Source organism: Leuciscus leuciscus (assembly GCF_965113295.1).
Source record: "Leuciscus leuciscus genome assembly, chromosome: 21".
NCBI lineage: Eukaryota > Metazoa > Chordata > Actinopteri > Cypriniformes > Leuciscidae > Leuciscus > Leuciscus leuciscus.
In genome coordinates this window covers 25,431,590-25,453,750 of record NC_138745.1, presented here as the reverse complement: position 1 = coordinate 25,453,750, position 22,161 = coordinate 25,431,590, and the positions used below count along the sequence as shown (strand labels likewise).

The 22,161-nt window shown below is 36.3% G+C and overlaps 1 protein-coding gene across 2 annotated transcripts in view; it reads right to left on the bottom strand.

Annotated features, from left to right (window-relative positions):
* tbkbp1 (TBK1 binding protein 1) overlaps positions 1-21,409 on the bottom strand; it is a 44,689-nt gene extending 23,280 nt beyond the window's left edge. Inside the window, exons 1-3 of one of the 2 annotated variants that reach the window (XM_082151246.1) lie at positions 20,830-21,409; positions 5,624-5,720; positions 259-500 (exon numbers count right to left, since the gene is read on the bottom strand). In XM_082151246.1, the coding sequence (XP_082007372.1) occupies positions 259-483 (225 nt within the window). In that variant the 5' untranslated portion in view covers positions 484-500; positions 5,624-5,720; positions 20,830-21,409. The remainder of the gene's footprint in view (positions 1-258; positions 501-5,623; positions 5,721-20,829) is intronic. The other variant, XM_082151247.1, reaches the window with a different exon arrangement.
* Between the last annotated feature and the right edge of the window lie 752 nt (positions 21,410-22,161).

Sequence of the window (22,161 nt, the reverse complement as noted above, 5' to 3'; positions counted from 1 at the left end):
TTCAAAGGCACTTCAGTGGGCCTTTAAGCATCCCTACACTGTGGTAAAGTAAAAACTAATTTGATAGGCAACGCCATTTGAAAATGTCTCATTTAAAAATTTTAATTAGGTTTAACAGACTATTTTATCTACAGTAGCATGTGAACAATAAATGTCTACTAATGCCAGTCCACACTATCGGTAGTTACAACACTGGCCGACATCTAAGGTGACCACTGCTGATATCTGAGGCTAAAGGACCTTTGAGGCGTTTTATACCTTTATCTCGTATATCTTGAGTTTTCTTTTGATGTCTGCATTCTCTCGCTCGAGGCCAGCCAGTCGAGTCTTAATGTCCTGGTATGCGCTGATGAGGGCGAAGTGGGAGGCAGAGTACATATCCTCTGATAAGGGAGAGCCGGACCAGCCCACCCCACAGCCATCTTCTTTCAGACCCTCGTTACCCCCCAGCAAGCCCAACTGGCCCCCGAAGAGAGACTCCATGACTCCTGATCCTCAACCTGTGAGACGTGAGAGAGAAAGAGAAAGGTTGTTTATGTGCATCAAAAATGTGAGCTAATCAGGAGGTTCGTCCTTTCATCTTGAACATAATTTATCACTTCTTCTCATCACTTATTCAATGGTTCTGTTATTGAGCGTGCTCTTCCCTTTATAAGCTCCACTTCACCCTCACTCAGGATAATTATTTCCTTTCTCAACCACACTTCTCATTAGTATTGACATCCATGCCACAAACCACCAAACCGCACCAAACAAAAGCATCTTTTGGTCTTCAAAAGCATCTGAAGACCAAGGTTGTTTTCTTTCTCGACCACATGCCCTTTAGCTTTTCTGGATATGTTTGGTCATTTTTTAGGGGGAAAATATGGACCGACCACAGTCAATAAGATGTCATCAATTATTCAGGAAGACAAAAGCCAGAGATACATAAAAGGGCTGAGCGGCATGACCTGATTCAAGTACATGCTGTGCTGCTAAGAGGATGACATCACCGCCTAGCAACAATGACTGAGATCACAAGTACAGCTGCCATTTCTTACAAGCTTCTACAGGGTCAGCAAATTTTGTAAATACAGCATGGCGATGACATTCAATTTGCTGGAGAGAAAATTGGGCATGTCAAAAATCTGCAATAATTTAAATTTTTTATTGATAGTGTACATATAAACTGTGTTCCGAAACCTAATGAGCTGCCTAGCTGTCGTCTTTAAGGCAGCATCCTATCTGAAATGAAACCTCTTAAGTGACAGATTTGGAGCGCTCTACATAGGCAGCAACTCTATGCGTCATATAAATAGTGCTTCTCGCACAAACCACACACGAGATATGACTCACAATCGATGGCAATCTTTTGCTGTTTGCATGTTGCTAAGCTAACAATGCAATACATAATATTGTGTATACTTGAAATATTTTGTAATTGGCCCATTTGTTATTAGACTGAAATAATTTGTATCCATACATTTCAGTTTTGATTATGTACAGTTGTATAATTATATTAGTATATTTCCAAACAACATTTATAATGCTAATATTAAAATTGTGGCCAATAATTATAAGCCGGTATTTAAATGGTTATCAACATTATATAAGATTTCATCTAAATAAATAAAAAAATAAATATAAACTAAAATCATCAACTTTAAAATCTACAAGTGAATTAAGGCACCACAACATTATTATATAAACTACAAAATGTTAGGGTGATACATTTTTCAGAATTCTTTCATGAATAGAAGATGCACTTCCACTTTTGATCATGTTTAATGCATCATTCCTGAATAAAAGTATTAATAAAAATAAATAAATAAATAATACTGATCTTAACCTTTTGAATGGTAGTGTACAATTGGCTAAGATAAATTGGCTAAAGACTACATTTATCAGTGTTACTAAATTGTTTACGTAACTTTAAGTGAACTTTAGATGACTGCAAAGATAATTGTTGGAATGGTTACAATGAGAAATATCCAATATCTGATAAAAAAAATAAAAATTCTATAACTAAAAAAGATTTTTAGTGTTATATAATAAAGTTTTATATAATTTATAATCATATATTTAATTATTGATTATAATATTGGCCGATAACCAATAATAATATGTAACAATACATTGTGCTTCCTAATATTTTGGAACAGCTTTCCAAATTTTGCTAACTGTACTAACTGCTCAAAGACATTGAACTTGACTTGAATGCATGATGTGTCAGGCAGCCATGTGTGTAGAGATGTAGCTCTATAAGTCCCATGTGTTGCCTTCACAGCCCACTGTCCACACTATGATGAATCGATCCAGTGTCATCAACAACACACATTCACACTAGACAATACTGCACTCAACAACAAGGCAGGACACAAACATGTATAGATAACATGGAGTAAGCTTTTATTAAGATAATATGGATATGTGTGCAGCATAAGCTCGGCCATCTGATACACCACAGAGGTGTGAGGAGATTTAACTGCACACAAAATGAGTCAGATGCTTCTTACTTAGTAAGCTATTTTTGATCAATTGCGTACCAATGTTAAAAAAACATACAAAGAAGCCTTGGACCTCTTCCTGGGTGTATTCTACTCCCTCTCTTTCTCTCCATCCTTCAGGGTAATCCAGAAAAACACCCACTCACACCAATACATTCGCACAGGCATGGCTAAGCAGCATGACCATGGGGGAGAGATTGCTCTTCTGATGAAGGTGTGAATGTGTGTAGGTGGAAGAATATCACTTTAGAGACATTCCAACCCACTACATTAATGCAAGTGTGTTCTCACTCAGGGCTTCTCTGTTTGCTGCATAAGGAGTTGCAGCACAATGCACTTATCTCATGTGATGTCTATGTTATTGCAAACATAATGAAGTGTCATGCCCATATAATCTATTTCTCTGATAAAAAAAGTTGCATGATTATCATAGTAAAAAAAAAAAATGTTTGGCTAATACACAGCAGTCAGAAATCACCTAATTACATGCATACATTTGGTCAATCTGAAAGGGTTGCAAATTTTTTCCCTTTGGAATTCAAAATAAGTTATGAAAATGTCAATGTTGCTCTTTTTCATACAATAAAAAATGGCATTGACTGGCTGTCAGGTTCGGCTGCAATTTTGCGTGGTTTATATATATAAAAAAAAAATATATTCCTTTATTAAAATACAGAAAATAAATAAAAATAAAAAATAAAAATAATATATATATATATATATATAAAAAAAATTATAATTATATTACAAATAAGAAATATACAATTCTTTATTATAATGTAAAATATAATGTGCTGCATGTTTCAGAGTGAAGCACAAATAAATCTGTTAGTTTTTGTAAGACAGTAATATATTTCGGTCTTTATTTTTTATAAATAAAGTTAAAACATACTACTGTAATGGACTGCCTGTTTTGTTTTCGTTTTATGGACTTTTAATTTGTTTTTCTCAGTTACCTGTTGCCCGCTTTTCATTTGTTACCATGGTTTTTGTGAGTCACAGTTACGAAGCCTTTCTACTTGTGGATAACTTGAGCTTGTTTTATTAATAAATCTTTTGTTTATTTGAACCTGTTTGAACTCTTTCATCATCATCATCATCATCATCTGGACAAAAATGTATACAATGAATACTACGATGATGATGATTATTATTATCATCAACATCATAGAACCGTGAACATACAAATGTGTCGTTAAATTATTGAAATATTAACTTGAAAAATTATCTCAGTCGGTACTTTAAGTAAATATATCAGGTTCAGCTGACAAAAAATTTGGGGAATCCCTGCACTGCATGTAAATATGAAATTATGTGAATTTGTACATTTCAATGAGTTTGAAAGACAAAAGCCTGCATGGTTAAATGACTCACTGAGTTATAATTCAAATAATAATTCATGTGTTCATCAGAAGATTCGATATGCAATGTTGAGAATACACTTCTTAAAATTAAAAATAGATGTCTGTAAATCCAGTGATTAATGCTGTGTGGGTCTCAGTTTTCAGTGATAGGAACATGACTAGTGGCTGGTCTGTGTGTGCAATTCCACAAACCTGGAAGACCTTCTGAACACAAGTAGAAGGAGAATCAATGAATAATGAATAATTTACTGCCATTGTGAGAATAACGTAATCGATAGAAAAGTAACTGTACTTAAATTATTACATTGTTTAAATTTGTATATATTTTTTTTTTTTTAGCTAACTGTGATTTGTATATGTACATTTATGAATAACATAACTTAGTTACCGCTGATAACAGATCACTCTAAATTGAAATGTGGACTGCTGGACTGATGCATTTTCTGTAAAGCTGCTTCGAAACAATGTGTATTGTGAAAAGAGCTATACAAATAAATGTGAATTTAATTTAATTGAATACTCTGATTACGAATATTTTAAAATGTAACAATCTAATTAATTACAAGTACTTAATTTTTAGAATCTGATTACATAATCCAGATTACATATAATCAGTTACTAACTAACTACCCAGCACTGCAACCAGTATTTCAATCTGGGTCTCACTGATTAAAAACTTTTGTTAGACTAACTTGTCTTACATAAAACAAGTCCGTTGTTAAAATGTTTTTATTCCTGCCACCGGTGCCCCCTAAAACAAATAGATGCATGATGCCCCTGCTTCCTCTTGACAATAATGCTGCTCTTGCACAAACATACAGCCATCCCAGTCTCGGTGAAAACAAGAATTTAAGCACATGGATTATACATGGATCTGACAATTTGTCAGGGTTTAAAACCCTGGCAAGATACAAGAGAAAACAGACAAATGGGACAGTCTTTCCATGGCTAGCTCACCAGACATCTATCTTCCCATCTTACTCCATCTCACCTATTGTCTTTCTCTCCCCTGCACCTAACACTTACACTCTCCGCACACCTATTAAGAATTCCACAGCTCTCCTCCCTGCTTCATTAGAGCAATTACTACAGGAAGTCATTTGTTACCTGGGGCCTAAATGGCACTGGCACAGACATGGACACACACTTTCTCTCTCTCTCACACACACACACACACATTTGTACAGAGATTTTTTCAGGAACTCATTTGCAGTTCATCATTATTAAATGACAAAAAAAAATATATATTAAAAAAGCGTTTTTTAATTAAAGCAATGAATTAATACCCAAATTTTGGGGTTTGAGATGTGTACATTTCCTCAATTAATGTGTCTTATTTGCAAAAACAACCATTTTGCAATTAAATGTGCTCATTGTAAAGTCACTAAAATCATTATGAGATTGAAATGAACATCATTTGCCTTAATGTGGTGGGCATCACATTTTCTTGAAATGATGCTAATGTTCTAACTGGTAGATCAGCACGTACACCCTCTGAATTATTTAATAATCTGTCAAACCAACCATCCAAAATTTAGGAACGCCAGCATCCAACTCTCTTCTGTAGACAGTGCTATTGCATAATTTCCTTCAGTCACACTTGCTCATGAAATTGGCTGTCATCCTAAACATTTACCACAAGCCGCATGCAAATACAGACAGCAGGACACAGTCGTATCGGACTCAAGCCCATTTTGTCACGGGGAATCTGGCTGCTATAATGCCATATCATGGTGCAGACACAAACAGACACACACACACATACACACACACCTGTTATTTCAGTGGGGTGTTTATGTGTATTTCTGGCATGCTTTGTGGCCCCTCACTTGGCCGACGATTAGCAGGGCTGCAGGAGAAGTGTGACTGCCTGTGATAAAAAATGAAAGAAAAAAGAAAAAATGACCACAGCGGTTCTACAGGTGTATCTTCACACACACACACACACAAACAATATGCCTACATATACATCTATGCATCCTACACTTTATTGGGAGAAACAGCCATAATACAAGCGTGACCAAATGTAATTGGATACAAGAGATGGGATGACAATAAAAGAGCAAAATCACATTTTAAAACCCAAAAACACAATATACTGTATGTGCCAAAAAGACATTCTTCAATCTTTAGCACATATTTTAAAAAAATAATGGAATGGCCAGCCAGTAGATAACATTTAGCCCCATTATATATTTAATTATTTTTAAATTTGTCCTTTTATATGTGTCAGAAGGAAATATATTTATATTATTTATAAAACGTTAAGATATCTTTGAAAAAAAAGTTACAATTAATGTAATTTGCATTTAATATAAATGATATAGCTATAATGTAACTTAATCATTATTAATACAAAATGCACAAAACATTAATATATATATATATATATATATACATATATATATATATATATATATATATATATATATATATATGAAGAGTTCAGATGCAAAAGCCTCTAAGTGCCATCTGAAATTTTCTTCAAAAATGAGCATTCTTGAAGAAATAAGTTCAGAAATGTCACTTAAATGACAATTAATAGGTCATCTTCATTGCCATTTAAGTGAAATTACTTAACTTACATACACGAGCTTGATAAAAAATGATCATTCTTGAAGAAAATTTCAGATGGCACTTAGAGGCTTTTGCATCTGAACTCTTCATATATATATATATATATATAAACAAACTAATCTATTTTAGTCAGCTAGATAATGTTACCTTGGTAACATTTAAATTAGTAGGATTCTGTAATCTTTAATGCTCAATATTTCACAGTAAAACCGAATGTTTAAGCTTGCAAGGAATACAAATTGAAGTATTTTAATGCAAATTTTGAATATGTGCTGAAGACACCTCAATGTAAACGCTTTATAAACTCTTTTTAGAGTAAATATGTGCATTAAGGTGACAGAAATTGTGTTATGTGTTTGTTGAGCCCTGATTAGTTAAATTTGTAACATTATGAAAATACCTAGCATCTACTAGGTCTACATCATATTTTTGCTTTTCCTTTCAGTTTTTAGTAATTTAGTGGCTTTAAAAACTTTAAAGCAAAACTTTTTCTTTTTTTTTTTTACAGTCAAATTTCTCTGACAAATGCAATTTTTACTGCATCTAAGTTAGAAACAGACTCCCTGTGAGTAACTCGCAATTGGGCAACTGTATTGACCATATTGATAGCAAAACGCCTACTTTGGAGTGAAGATCGGGCAGGCACAAGTTGGCACGAGTAGCAACATAACTGAGTGGGTGTTGCAGAGGGACTGTGGTTGAGCCTCGTGGGCAAATCAGAGCAAGTACACGTGTATTTTTACCATGGAGTGGGAGTGAGGGAGATAGATTCTACCACAGTCACAACTACAAACTATGAGCTAATGTGCTCTTTTTGTAGTTCATAGCCATGCTAATATGTGGCGTTCTCATGTAAAAGCATATAATGCACTAAAGAGGTTTGTGAGTGTGTCTCACACTGAAACATTATGTTATGTAGCATGTATGTAAACAATGTAATGCAAAGAGGCCATTTGATAGGGTTTTAGCTGACAAACGAATGCATGTGTGATGTGTTCAGGGCAGAGCGATAGGAAGGTGAGCACAGAAAAAGCAAAGCACAGCAGGTGTGGGTGCTGCATCCGTAGGTGGAACTGGAGATGGATGAGAGGGGAGAAAGAAAAAAAGATTTAGTTAAATTTCACAGCTCACTATACTGCAACCTCTCCTTTCTCTCTTTCTAACTATGCTGCTCCTTATCATCCTATTTCTGGGTTTAGTTTTCACTCACTCTGTCTATTCATCCACTAACGTCTTCACCTTTCTACCTCCAGATTTTCTTCTTGAGCTTATCCCTGCTGAAAAATGCAGCATAAAGCAGCATGAATTCCATGTTGGTCCAGACTGGTTTATGCTTGTTAGAGGTGGTTTAGTGCTGGTCTAACTGGTGGACAAGCATAGTCAATGCTGTTTTCAAGCAAAACCCCACTCCCATGCTGGTCCCCATTCCTTATGCTGTATTTTTCAGCAGGGTTTTAACTGTTAGCCTCTATCTTCCTGTCCATTTTTGGCATGTAACTACAAACCCACCTCTCCCCTAGTATTAAAAGTTCAGCAAAACCTCCTAAAGAAGAAATTTTACATAAGCCACTAATGATGCACTCCGTAATTTGTTCCTCATTAAAAAGTTTTCCTCCTAAAGTCAAGAATAGTGCTTTTGAAAAATCATGTACGCTCACAAGATGAATCTATCTGTCTATCTGTCTATCTGTCTATCTATCTATCTATCTTTCTATCTTTCTATCTATCTATCTATCTATCTATCTATCTATCTATCTATCTATCTATCTATCTATCTATCTATCTATCTATCTATCTATCTATCTATCTATCTATCTATCTATCTATCTATCTATCCATCCATCCATCCATCCATCCAAGGCTCTTTTTTTTCTCCCCCAAAAAAATCAATCAAAGCTGTCACGCTAAAATTTGAAGTTTGTTTTTGCTTTCCTAGTTAAAAATGAGTCATTATGAGAATTAATTTCTTTAAATTTCAATTCATTTTATAATTACAATTCGAATTTGCAGGTTTTATCTATCCATGCATCTATCCACCCATCCATCACAGACGGACAGACAGACAGACAGACAGACAGACAGACAGACAGACAGACAGACAGACAGACAGACAGACAGACAGACAGACAGACAGACAGACAGACAGACAGACAGACAGACAGACAGACAGACAGACAGACAGACAGACAGATAGATAGATAGATAGATAGATAGATAGATAGATAGATAGATAGATAGATAGATAGATATGTTAAATGTAAAAGTTATCCTTCCATACGTCCATCTAGACAGTACAACACTGACCAGTATGTAAGAAATGAAGATGGTGGACAGAGGAAAGTTAAGTGAAGAATGCATGCAGCGTATGGGTACATTATTCAAAATGAATGTAATATATTCAGTCCTGACACATAAATAAAATGAGCGCCCCCCTCTCCACACCTAGCAGTGACTCTGTGATGATACAAAATCAATAATAGAAGTCAGCACCCTGAGCGCTGTTCACTAGGTGTTCTAGTTCATTGTTCCGTCACATAGCAACTTCAGCAAAGAGGAGGGGCGCGCGGAGGAATGACTTATCGGAAAACATTGGCTTGCACTTGCAGAATGCACTTCCTTCATATATGTGTGTGTCAGTTTTTCCGCTCTATGTGTTGATGTATTACTGCATTACCAAAGTGAAAGCCCTGAAGTGTCCTTGGCAAGGACATTTAACACTCCCAGTGAATGTCTAAAAAACATTCACTCTGGAAATCAGGTTTCAGGGAGTATAGAGACATGAAAAAGAGGAGAAATAAACAATTGGCTCTGATTAAACTGGGTGTTACAAAAAGGATGTTGTGGTCTCACACCCACACCAGTGAACCCAGCAGAGATGAACACATTGCAATGAATGCCTCCTGAGACAATCAGAGGCAGGCAGGCGGGCTCTGACGTCACACGCACGCATGTGGAGAGAAGAGGTGATCAGCATCTGCTCCGGCATTAGTTTCTCTCAGAGAAAAAGGAGGAATGTGAAGGAGGGGGCCTGGGAATGGCTGATCGTGCAACACTCCAAGAAACACGAAGATCAGAAACGAGGAGTGGAGAAGATGAAGAAACTCATGCAGTGATTGGCGAAGTGTGAGTGGCAGCATCACGATGTTGGATTCCCACGCACAGAAAACGCACACAAAAAAAAAGCAAAAAAAAAGCGTGAAAGCCATGTCACAATACACGCACGTGTGCATGCAAACAAACAAACACCCACACATTCATAAACACATAGATGAATATATAGATATATATATAGTAGTCTGCATATGCCAACACCAGAGACTATTTTATCTGAGGAAAATGGCAGATTAGCACATTGGCGATTCAAGCTGTTCTATACTGAAATGTTTGTTATGCAATTTTTCACTTAATATAAACTGACTGAGACCCATACATATTCAGACTGTCTTGTACCTTTCAATATGGATTGGAATATGCATGGAAATGATATGCAGATGACATTATGCATAGTAAAACTAAGCGTTGTAAGCTCTATATATGATTATTTAGGGGAAGAAACGGTGAGGAGATGAATGTACGCACAATCTTCCGCTGACTGGGTTTTATAAAGGGAATTTTCTGCAGGTGTACACCCACTTTTACATAGAAATCTACAGAAAGTTTTATACATGAGGCCACTGGTGTTTGGGAATGCAATTGGCTCAGGCATTTCAGAATGATCAAACCAACATTTGAAATGCTGTGCAATGAAATTGGTCAGCTGGTTAATCCAGTTATCCAATCACATCCACTGTTGAGGCAAGTCACGTGAGTTTTTTGTTGAGCATAGAGGGATTTATTCTATCAATGTGTTTCAATCCTAGTTTATGTGCATGTATTCTTATCGAATGAAAAATGTATCCGTCTCAATTGAGCGCATACGTTTTTTATGCGCATTTTTAGAATTTATGTGCATCTTGGAGTTTTTCCAAAATGTGAATAAAATATGTGGATGGAAACAGTTCAGTGAAGAAAAACAAAAAAAAAGGTAAAATCAGAATACTGCTTGCCAGTTTTGTGTGCAAAATGCATCAGAGGCTGAGACTACATTCAAACAACATTTAACCCCTTAAATGTCACCGTCCCACTAGAGAGGCGCGCTAGGCGCTCTTTTTTTATTGCCTTTTTTTTCAATCACATATTTTAGTGATCATCATAAATTAGGTGTCATTCGAAAGCGTACAAGCTAAAAATTCATCTTGTGAAAACCATTTTGAAATCAGACGTTGCGTTACCATGGAAACGGAACTTTAAATTCTTTTAGCGGGCTCCTCCCCCAGTGGGCGGTGTTAGGTTTAATATAACAAAAATTATGTTAATTACTTTATAATCAAAACCTTTTCTAATCTTGACTAAACACACAACGTCGGAAAGGTCTGTTTCTCAAGGTTCCATATTTGGTGACTATTTTGTGATAGAAGTGATATTTGGATAGAAATATACAGGGGCGAGGGAAGCAGTATCAATAGTCAAAAAAGTGATGTGCAGTCAATTGTCCCAGTGTGTATGCTGTTTAAATGAGTGTTCTCACCGATACGCTTGTTGTACTTCGTGGAGTTTTTACGTGTTTTATAGACTTGATATTGTTTCTAAATGTGGTAAACTACTACTAACAGCTAATAACCAACCTAGACTAACTGGAAATACGAAATGTAGGTTGCCTCTACCTAAATTTCAGAAAAAAAAAAAAACATACCTTTACATACAATTCATTGCAGTTTCCAGCTGAAATGAACCCTAGAGGCAGTAAAACGGCAAAAACTTTTGTTCCATTATATACAAATGATGATTACAAGGACAGATTATCATTTAAAGGTGCAGTGTGTGATTTTTAGCGGCATCTAGTGGTGAGGTTACGAATTGCAACCAACAGAAGTAACGGTGGCCGACAGGAAAATATGTCGTCGTCTGAGACAACAGAGAGTAGCCAGTTAAGCAATGAGGTTTCTTTACAAAGATAAATGAAGAAATTACGTTTACTTAATTATTCAGTAAAACTATGTTATTGCGAATATCATTGTTTCAGTGTTTTGTACCAAGAACAACATAGTGACGAAACAGGGTCTGTAGTAGTTTGTCCGTTTAGGGCTACTGTAGAAACATGTCAGCACAAAATGGCTATTTATGTAAGGGGACCCGCGGTGTATGTAGATAGAAACGGCTCGTTCTAAGGTAATAAAAACATAACGGTTCATTATGTAAGGTCTTTATACACCACTGAAAACATAGTTATGTATATGATATTGCATTTCTGTCAACAGATCCTCCTAAATATTACACAATGCACCTTTAATAAAGACTTATTTTTGCACAATTTCTTGCACAATAGTATGTTATGACTTCAAAATGCTTTTTTGCTATAGTGCATGGTTTGTAAACTATTTTGATGTCTGCATCACATAACCAAATGTATGTTTTTGGATGTAATACACCTGCTTGGTAGCTCACCAGGTACAGCATTGCACTTGTGATGCGGAACAATTGGGTATGAGTCCCGTGAAACATAAGTCATGATAAAAGAGCTCAAAGACTTGCAATATAAGCTAAAATGGCATGGTTGCCTCAATAAATGTTTTAATCTCACGTTTGGTTAGGTGTAGGGTAGAGTTTAGTGTAGGTAGTACGTTATTTTACGCAATAAAGCGGTAACCTTTCAGGGGAACAGTGATAACGTACGTATTTCCAGTGAGCCTGGGTTGCCAATAAGTCTGCTAGTTTATTAGTGACAATTTCATTCCCCCGATAGCATCTCTGTCAACAATGTGCACTGCCAGAGGGGCAGTAAGAAAGACTGAGGAAACGCTGTTGAAAAGTGGACTGTTATTTTTAGGACCACCTAGGGGAATTATAGCAGTCCGGCACCGAGAGCAAATAAGTGGGTAACCTGGTTTTCCTTGAGAGAGAAACACAATGATAATATTTCCAGAGCGATGTCTAGCAAACACGAGTTGCCACTGTCGTCCTGCGTTTCTCTTACTCGTACTTTCACCTCATTTCCCTTATGCCGCTTTTCTCTCCCCTCTTATCTTGTTACTTCCTCCCTAGATTCATTTTTCACCCTAATGTGCGTCTCATAAACCCACCCTCCCCCTCTCTCCTCCCCCCCACCTGCTCTTCTCGCTCCTTCTCGTTTACAGATACATAGGTATATTGCGTTACGCCTCCATGGTAAGGCCTTGTGCTTTGTGTGGGCTACTGAAGCCATCACTTCACAGAATATTATCACTTTCACACAACAACCCATTAGTCAGGCGTTCTTTTCTGATAATCGGAAAATAAAAAGCTTGGGTTTGCATGTACGACATCACAACCACAACATGGCATTATTGAGGGCAATAATGCTAAGCAACTCAGTAACACGTAGCAACTGCTTCCAGGGAGACTGTTGAACCTGAAAAGCATTGGGTGGAAACGTGTCTGAATGCGTTGTAAAGGTCATGCAAGCAACAACACAATCCATCCCTCCTGCAATGCAGTACAAAAGCACACATAAAGGCCTGGGATGGGTCAAGATGGCAGACTAGTCAAAATTAATCTCTTTTAAAACGCAAAGAATTTTAAAGTTAAAGAAAACATGAGAACTATTCCACTAATAATTGGAATTATTTATTATCAAGTCAAGTTTACAAATAAACTTGACTTGACTTAATAATTTCATAATTCCATAACAAATTTTAAATAATATTATGGTAAATGGTAAATGGACTGCATTTACCACCTAGCGCTTTCACAGACCTATGGCCACCAAAACGCTTTACATAGCCTCACATTCACCCATTCACTCACTCATTCACACACCGACGGCGGTGTCAGCCATGCAAGGCGCCATCCAGCTCGTCGGGAGCAGCTGGGGTTAGGTATTATATTATTATATTTAAAAGAGACAATTTAAATGGGATGAATTTAGAGATGTAACTTCTCAGAGAATGCTTTTGAATGCTATGCATTAGCATGCTAACAATCGGTTGGACTGTTAGCATGATAAAACTCTCTCAGAAGTTGTGCTTCTAGATTTATATCTTTTAAAGCATCAAAACCACCGTTTTGTGACATCCACCATTTTTGTGGGACTTTCTGCAGTAGAAGGTCTGTATTTAAAGTATACATTTTTTCTAACTTTTGGTTTATGTACACATACTGTACACTACCATTCAAAAGTTTGAGGAATAATAAGTTTCAGCAAGGAATAAAACATGACATAAAAAAAAACACTATTTCAAATAAATGCTGTTTCAACAAAATATTCAGCAGCACAATTGTTTTCAATATTGATGATAATAATAATAATAATAATATGACTTAATATATTAGAATGATTTCTGAAAGATCATGTAACACTGAAATTCAGCTTTGAACCACATAAACCAATTACATTTTAAAATAGATTAAAATAGAAAACCGTTATTTTAAATTGTAAAAATATTTCACAGTATTACTGTTTCAATTTTTTTTTCTAACAAATAAATGCAGCCTTGGTGAGCATAAAAGGCTTTTTTTTTTTAAAACAAACAAACGAAAAGACAGTTTAGACTGTTGTTTTCCATTTTGTCAAGCCGTGTAAACCAGATGGCCATTTGAACGTAAACCAGAGAAATTATAAAGGGCTTCCTTAAGACCTAATAGCCAGGAAACCCCAGATTATGAACAGTAGTTTTTATCTGTGGTATGTATGTCATTCATAAATGACAATCCCAAGCCAGATTCAAATAAGGAAGCAAACAGAAGACATCAGTTCCTGTGGCTTGCTTATGGCCAGCAATTCCCAGAGAGTGACTGCACTGCATAGAGGAGTGTGAAGGTCATCACCTCTGATTCCAGTTATGTAAGATAAACGGAAATGCACTGTGGGGATATAGAGGGAAAATGACAGAGCACAACAAGCAAGGACTATCAGAGAAACACAAAATGGGTAGGTAGGTAGGTAACAAAATGAGGAGAATGAAATGGAAAGAGAGGGGGAGTTGATATATCGGCAAGAGCGTCAGCGTTTTGAAAGGGAGAATACAAAGGGCACCTCTCTGTCCACCCAACCACATCCAGCGGTCATTCTAAAGTACTCTGAATATCCTTTCACTGTTCCTATGTGATAAATTACTACCTACAATGCAAAGGCATGGTGGGGGAACATTTGGTTGGGCTTCAATCAGATGACCGTAACCTTGCTATTGACCCGCATTCAGAGTGTGTGGACAAAGCATTATCATGACACGGTGATGAACGCAAACCACAGGAACGGCATAAGGATGAGGGCAGAATGGAGATGTCATCTTTGAAAAATCGCTCCATGCGCTTGACTCTGATATGTTGAAGTACTCACAAATGAGAAAAAACTGCTTCCTGCCAAGCAGCCGGGCTTTTGACAATCCGGCAATCAATCAATTTGGGCAGAAAGGCTTCAAACTGCAGAATAAAACTGCCTAACTCTTGACAAGAAGGATTTTCCTGCAGGCCTGATTGGGCCAGTTAAGATTTTTACTTGGCCAACTAACATTTTCTCTGGCCCAGCTACAAATAGTTATTTGTAGTAGCATGTATGAGGGAAAAAAACGATAATTAAACGTTTATCATTGTTTCGTTTATCACATCTCCAAGCAATAAAGCAACTCCATGATATCTATAAATTCATAAACATACTTTAACAGGGTTTTTCAAAGGTTTTGTTTATATCGCTGACCCAGACACTCCTCACTCAGACTCTTAGTCAACCCAGGTATAATTATCCATAATATAAAAGTTACATTATAGTAACTGAGGAACAATAGCTAACATTAAAGGATGAATATATATCAGTATCATATTAGTCAACAAAATTTATCGGCATTAGCCGATTTTGGAAATGGAGTTGTGCATACTCATTTACAGTTAAATTAAGTCAAGTCAAGTCAAGTATATTTGTATAGCGCTTTTCACAATACAGATTGTATCAAAGCAGCTTCACAGTATTAAATTAAAATAATTCAAAAAAGTTTGTTTCAAGAGGAATTTATTGATTGATAAAATTAAATTAAATATCCCCAAAATATCCCCAACTGAGCAAGCCAAAGGCAACAGTGGCAAGGAACCGAAAAACTCCATCAAGTGACCTAATGGTGTCCTAAAACTCCATCAGGTGACCTAATGGAGAAAAAAAACCTTGGGAGAACCCAGGCTCAGTCGGGGGCCAGTTCTCCTCTGGCATTTATGAGCTAGAGGCCGGATTGTAGTTTGAACTGTAGGATTATATGAATGCCTGGCTGAAGAGATGCGACTTTAATCTAGTTTTAAACTGGGAGAGCGAGTCTGAGCAACGAACAGTATCAGGAAGACTATTCCAGAGTTTTGGAGCCAAATGTGAAAATGTTCTCCCTCCTTTGGTGGTTCTGGATATCCTAGATATGACCAAAAGCCTTGAATTTAGTGATCTTAAAGAGCGCGATGGATTATAGGGTGATAGAAGATCCGTTAAATAGACTGGAGCTAAGCCGTTTAGGGCTTTATAAGTCAGTAGCAATACCTTGTAATTAATACGGAACTTTATAGGTAACCAATGCAGTGATGATAAAATCTGTGTTATATGATCATATTTTCTTGATCTCGTAAGAACTCTAGCGGCGGCATTTTGGACTAACTGTAGCTTGTTTATTGAGGATGCAGGACAACCAGCTAATAAAGCATTACAGTAATCAAAATAAATTAAATTAAATTACTTTTCATTGATTATTTACTTAAAACTAATCTTTAATCACAACTATTGAAAACAACTAAAATCTTCAACCTACTGCAACAATCCAAATGTGACAACACCTCTCTAGTCTGTTAGGCCAAATGACATCAATTAGCCCTAAAACTATTAGTTTTGTTGATTTTTTTTTTTTTCTTGTCACTTGTTTGTTAGTCTGGCTTTGTGAAAGATTCACACAGTGCTAGACCATCACAGACAAGATAGCAAGAGAAGCCCTGATAACTATAAAAAGCATTTGACTACTTATTGCCAATTCATGCTCTGCACTTAAACTGTGTCTTCAAACAACCAAAGCATGTTTGTGATTCACACGACAGCCAGAAAACTCTTGAAACCTGAAAAGAAGATCAAAAGGAACATTTTACCATCTGTTCTGTCCTGAGGGACCTCAGGCAACTTTTTTTCAAATTTTTTTTTTTAAAGAGAGAGAATCTGAACAAAAGGCAGGAAGAAGGAACTGAATTTTCTGACAGCTTTGTGAGATCTGTCAAACGTCTGAAGGATGGCCATGGAGAAAGAGCAACACATCACCTTGAGCATAACGACTCATTCTATTTTAATCCCGCCGTATTTTGCATCGGTCTGTGTGACCTGCCCAGGCGTTCATGAATATTCCATCCTGATGGAGGGCTCGTTGTGAGTTGCTATGGCCCACAAGCAAAAGTTTGCCAGGCTGCAAGTACCTTACATAAACATAACACTAAATTATGCATGGGAGGTATGAAAGAACTGGAGAAAGTAATGAAATCATACTAGTTTGGCCATGAATCATGATTATCTGTCCACAGGGTGCTGAAGTACTTTGTAAGTGTATTACAAGTGGGCATGCTAAAGTGATGGGGGAAGTTTAATGTATAATTATGAGGAGCAAGATTTTAGACCAATGAGATTTCAATGTGGGTGAGGCTTGCCAGTGTGATGTTGCAGATATAGAAACAGAGATTGACAGAATGTTCTTTCGTCAGGGTCAGCTGGGACAAAAGCGTACATTTAAATGGTAGCGATTTTGCCACATCATTTCTCCACTGTAAAACATTATATCATCAATAAGTTATGACAACATATGTTTTTACATTGCTTTAACTCACCAAAATAAGTTAAGCAATTTTCAACTTTATAGATTACACTCATTTTTAAAAGTCAGTTTAATGTATTTTAAGTTTAAATGACTAAAACATCCAAGTTGATTGTACTTAAAAACTTAAGGCAGCAACTTTTTTTTACAGTCAAATCAAAACTGACAATTCTCATATTTTATGGGACATTGCAGTATTTATTATAAATGGTTTATATGTGCACATCATTTTTTTTTTTTTTTAATTCACGTGCCCTCATAAACCTTAATCAAAATAACTTGCCATTCCAGTTGCAATGACATCTCTTCTGTGATGAGGTTTTTATCGGTGCAAAGGCTAGACAACCTGTCAATCACATGAGATCACAGTAATAAGCAAACAACAACGCTCCAATCATTTCCTGATGGGCAAAATCAAGTCCCGCCCTAATTTTTTTTCTTGTTCTTGAAGCCATTTCTCTAGGATATATGTCACAACATGGAGGAAAATACTATTGCAACTTCCGTTTCATGCCGAATTTAAGCTGTTTTACTCTCAAAGGAGTACAGCAAAAGACACTCAAGCCTGGACTGCGACTACTTTTAGGCATTTGGATTTTTTAAAAAATGAAAAATTAATGCAAGTTGAAAATCACAAATTGCTTAGCTTGTATAAAACATGCAGCTCAAATTATCTCTAACTAGCTTTTTGCTGTTATTTAGCTCAATACTAAATTGTGTCATCTGCTTGTATGAGAAAGATGAGGTAAACGACTACATAGGTAGTAACTTTTTAGAGGAGACATGGGTGGCAAGGCTCATCTCTTGATGACCCTTATCAGAAATTCAGCCGATTGCTGTTTCTCCTCCAAACTGATCTTTATCTCACACACTTTCTGACCTGCTCACAGCCGGCCATTTTCTTATAGGTGACTAAAAAAATAATAAGAAAGAAAACGCAAAGTATAAAAATAGTCTGAAAATAGCCATTTCAAAGCATCATAAATCATAATAACATGTTGCAATAATGAGCAACATGAGAAGTGCTTTGTGACTGGGAATAGCTGAGAGGCTAACGTGATTCACCTCCCAACGTCAGACCCTTAAATTAGCTCCTGCAGACAGTCTCCCACCAGAAAAAAAAAAGACAAAAAAGTGATGCTACTAATTAAGTGCACAATAATCAAGTCAAGTCTCCAAAGAGAGGAGAAGAAGAAAAAAAGACAGGGCAGTTGCTGCGAAACAACAAAGTCCACTGTTATTTCTTGCCAATATTTCCTTTCAAGGAATTCCTAAAACATGATGCAGTCAGCCATTCTACTTCGCTTTTCAATACGCAGCGCAACTGAGAAAGCATAATGCCTGTCAGCAGTGGAAATCACGCTTTTCAAAAACAAAGCTTGTTCAGAAGCTTTGTTTTGTGGCATATTCAACACTGTGAGTGCAGGTTTGTTTTGTTAAATTTGCAAATGAGTTTAGCAGACCTATGCAGCGATCAGAGACAACTTATCAAAAATTCCAGCAGAATAACAATGTATCAGACGGCATCTTTTGACTGTGCAGTCACTCCTCGCTAAAACAATACAATACTCAAAAGCTACACTATACATTTGTTTTTGTTAAACTGGCAGCTGGTTTCCAGAACTTATAAGTACAGGTATAATGTTTCAGATATTACAAGATTGGATATGTCATTAAATGATGTAATATTATTAATATGCCATGCCAACCTAGCACTAAAATAATACAATAATCATAAGGTAATATCAAATTAAAAGGTGATATTAAAAAACATTTCAACTATATTTGACCATTTTCTTTGTAAATTAAAGGAATTTAAAAATGAAAATTCTGTCATCATTTACTCACCATGAAGTTGTTTCAAACCTGTATGAATTTCTTTCTTCTGCTGAAGACAAAAGAAGATATTTTGAAGAATGCCGGTAACCAAACAGTTGATGGATCCCATTTACTTCCATAGTATTTTTTTTTTTTTACTACTATGGAAGTCAATGGTTATCGCCAACTGTCTGGTTACTGACATTCTTCAAAATATCTTCCTTTGTGTTCAGCAGAAGAAAGAAATTCATACAGGTTTGAAACAACATGGTGAGTAAATGCTGTAAATGAGTAAGTGAACAATTCCTTTAAGGTAATCTATCCTTTGTATTTTTGTATAATATTTTACAGTACAATTTACTCACCCTCAAGTTGTTCTAAAAAAAGTATGTTGGCAACCAAACAGTTGCTGGCCCCCATTGCCTTCCATAGTATTTGTTTTCATACTATGGAAGTCAATTGGGCAGGAACTGTTTGGTTACCAAACACTTTTGTGTTCAACAGAACAAAGAACTCCTACAGGTTTAGAACAGTTGAGGGTGAGTAAATAATGACATGACTTTAATTTTTTGGGTGAATTACAGTAGCATTTAAGAATGTTTTGTCCAGTCAAATTGATCATTTTACTCCTCTTTCTGTTCTGGATATTTAAAAAATAAAGCTCTACCAAATTCTGGGCATGTCATTACTTTTCATCAAAGGTAAATCTTACATGTATAATGCCTTTATAAGCAATCACACTCTTTAAAACGGTTCAGCACCTGGAGCTGTCCAGTGCATCGTTACAAATTACCGTCTGCTAAACCACACAACAGACGACCTGGACATAACTTCAAAATATTTTTACATAATGTTTCATCACTTTTACAATAGTCGTTTAAGAATTAAAGACTGTCAGCACTGGACAATTCAATGCTTTGAAACAATTATATTAAGTGGGATTACAACGATCACTCGCCACGTCAGCTCACTATAATGCGGTTGTGCAGGGACTATTGTTGTTTCATCATTACACAACACAGCGAACCTGCTGATGATGCCAATGATATATCATTCATGGCTAAAGTTTTTTATTTTCACATATTTTCCGACATATATCGATTTTAATTGATCATATTAAGATAAACCTTTCCTCCGATAAATGACAAAACTGTGTGTTGGGATGTAATCTTGAACATCATCCTTCATGCGTGAGAGCTCTACAGTAAGAAAAAAGTTATTTATAGTGTTGTACGGGACAAAACACATCATCCACTGTTATTTCTCCCAATAGACTGGTTATTTTCTGTGTAAAATTGAGGCAAATCTTATTGACCGCGTGAAATAAATCATTAAATATAATTGATTTATTTGTAATAATAAAAATAATCTCAATTCGCCGTGTTTCATAAAGATCCTATCCATTCCAGAACAGTTTTTTTATTTTTTTATTGCATTTGACGATCTACTTGCAGCAATGCTGATGTCAAAACCGCAAACGTCTCCCTTTGTTTCAAAAACTGCCCGTTTTCATAGCCTATTTAGACAAACGAAGAGATGCTATATGAAAATATGTTAATGCATATTGAACATGCAATGCTTCCCTTGTCGCCTTGCGTTGTATTTACACGGACATTTGTAGAGCACTCTGTAAAACATGGCTGTGCGCTGTTTGCCACTGTAAAGCGCGTAATGATGTAACCCGCACTGCAATACTCCGAGCATACACACCAAAATACATATTACATGAAAAATAAGGAAAGACGCACTCACTGTGATAAGATCCGTCCTTTGCTGACATGTCTTCAGTGAAGGGCCAGGCACCCTAGGAGTGCTGGTTAATTGTATGAGCCTGATGCTCTCCGCTGCTGTTGTTGGTTCAGATGCTCTCAGTGAGGAATCAGAGAGAGTTTGAGCGCCACTGCTGAAGATTCAATAGAAAACATCTCCGACAGAGTCAGGCACTACAGCGATATACCTAACCCTCATGTCCTGTTTAGATGGGCTTTACTTCCTGGTTGTTTCTGAGAGACTCCTCCTGTGCGAGTAGAAATAGTCATTATATAGTATATTAACCTGTTATTGTCCCTTCTAAAACGCTTATTTTTTCATCTGACCTAATTAGAAGCCACTATAGAGATATTTATGAAGCTGCAACCCTTTTAAGTAGAACATTATTTATTTTGGGATCAGTTTGACCCCAAACAAGAACATTGAAAAATAGCATGCTAAAAACAATAAGTCATATCACACAGGTGTGCTGCATAATTGTGATTCATAGTGGCACATATTCAGTTCAACAGCATGAATATGTGGTATATTAATACAGTGTATACAATAAACAAGAAATTAAAGTGGCTCTATTATGCTATTTTAAAGGTTCATTTTGTTTTTTGAGGTCTAATACAATAGGTTTACATGCATCCAAGGTAAAAAAAAAAAAGAAAAAGAAAAGGTTCTCCCAATATGTCCATTGCACATCACCTCATTTTTCAAAGGCTACGGTCAGACTGTGGCCCAAATCTGATTATATTTTTACATTTTTTTGCTCATATGTGACTCAGGTCTGTTTTTGTAATGACAGTGTGAACAGCACAAACGATTCTGATTTGGGCCACTTCCAGATAGGTGTCCTAAATCCGATACAGGTCTGATGTTTTGCAGCGTGACCTCAGTTTAAACGGTAATATCAAAATTCATGCGACTTTTACATCACTCTATAGAGAGCAACATCTATATTCTGCAATTATCACAATTCTGCACACGTGGAAGTCACTTTAAAGATTTTACAATTGCTACCCAAAGTTATTACATGCATTACATGTGACTGCTCTATATAAAAGCAAAACATCGTAAATGTTTAAAACTGCTCTATTTCACATTCTCATATTCAATTTTAATATTACCTGCGCATAAATTCGCTTGGTTCTGCAGCAGATCACACAATAAATAAATGCGTAATCATCTCCGTGTTTACTTCCGCATCATAGAGTGGTGTGTCGTGTGTGAAGTCTTTTTATTGTTCTTTTGAGCATGGGGCAGTTCAGGACCATGATTTGTTCACACTGGAATCTGATATTGGCCACATTCAAAACAACAATGCAC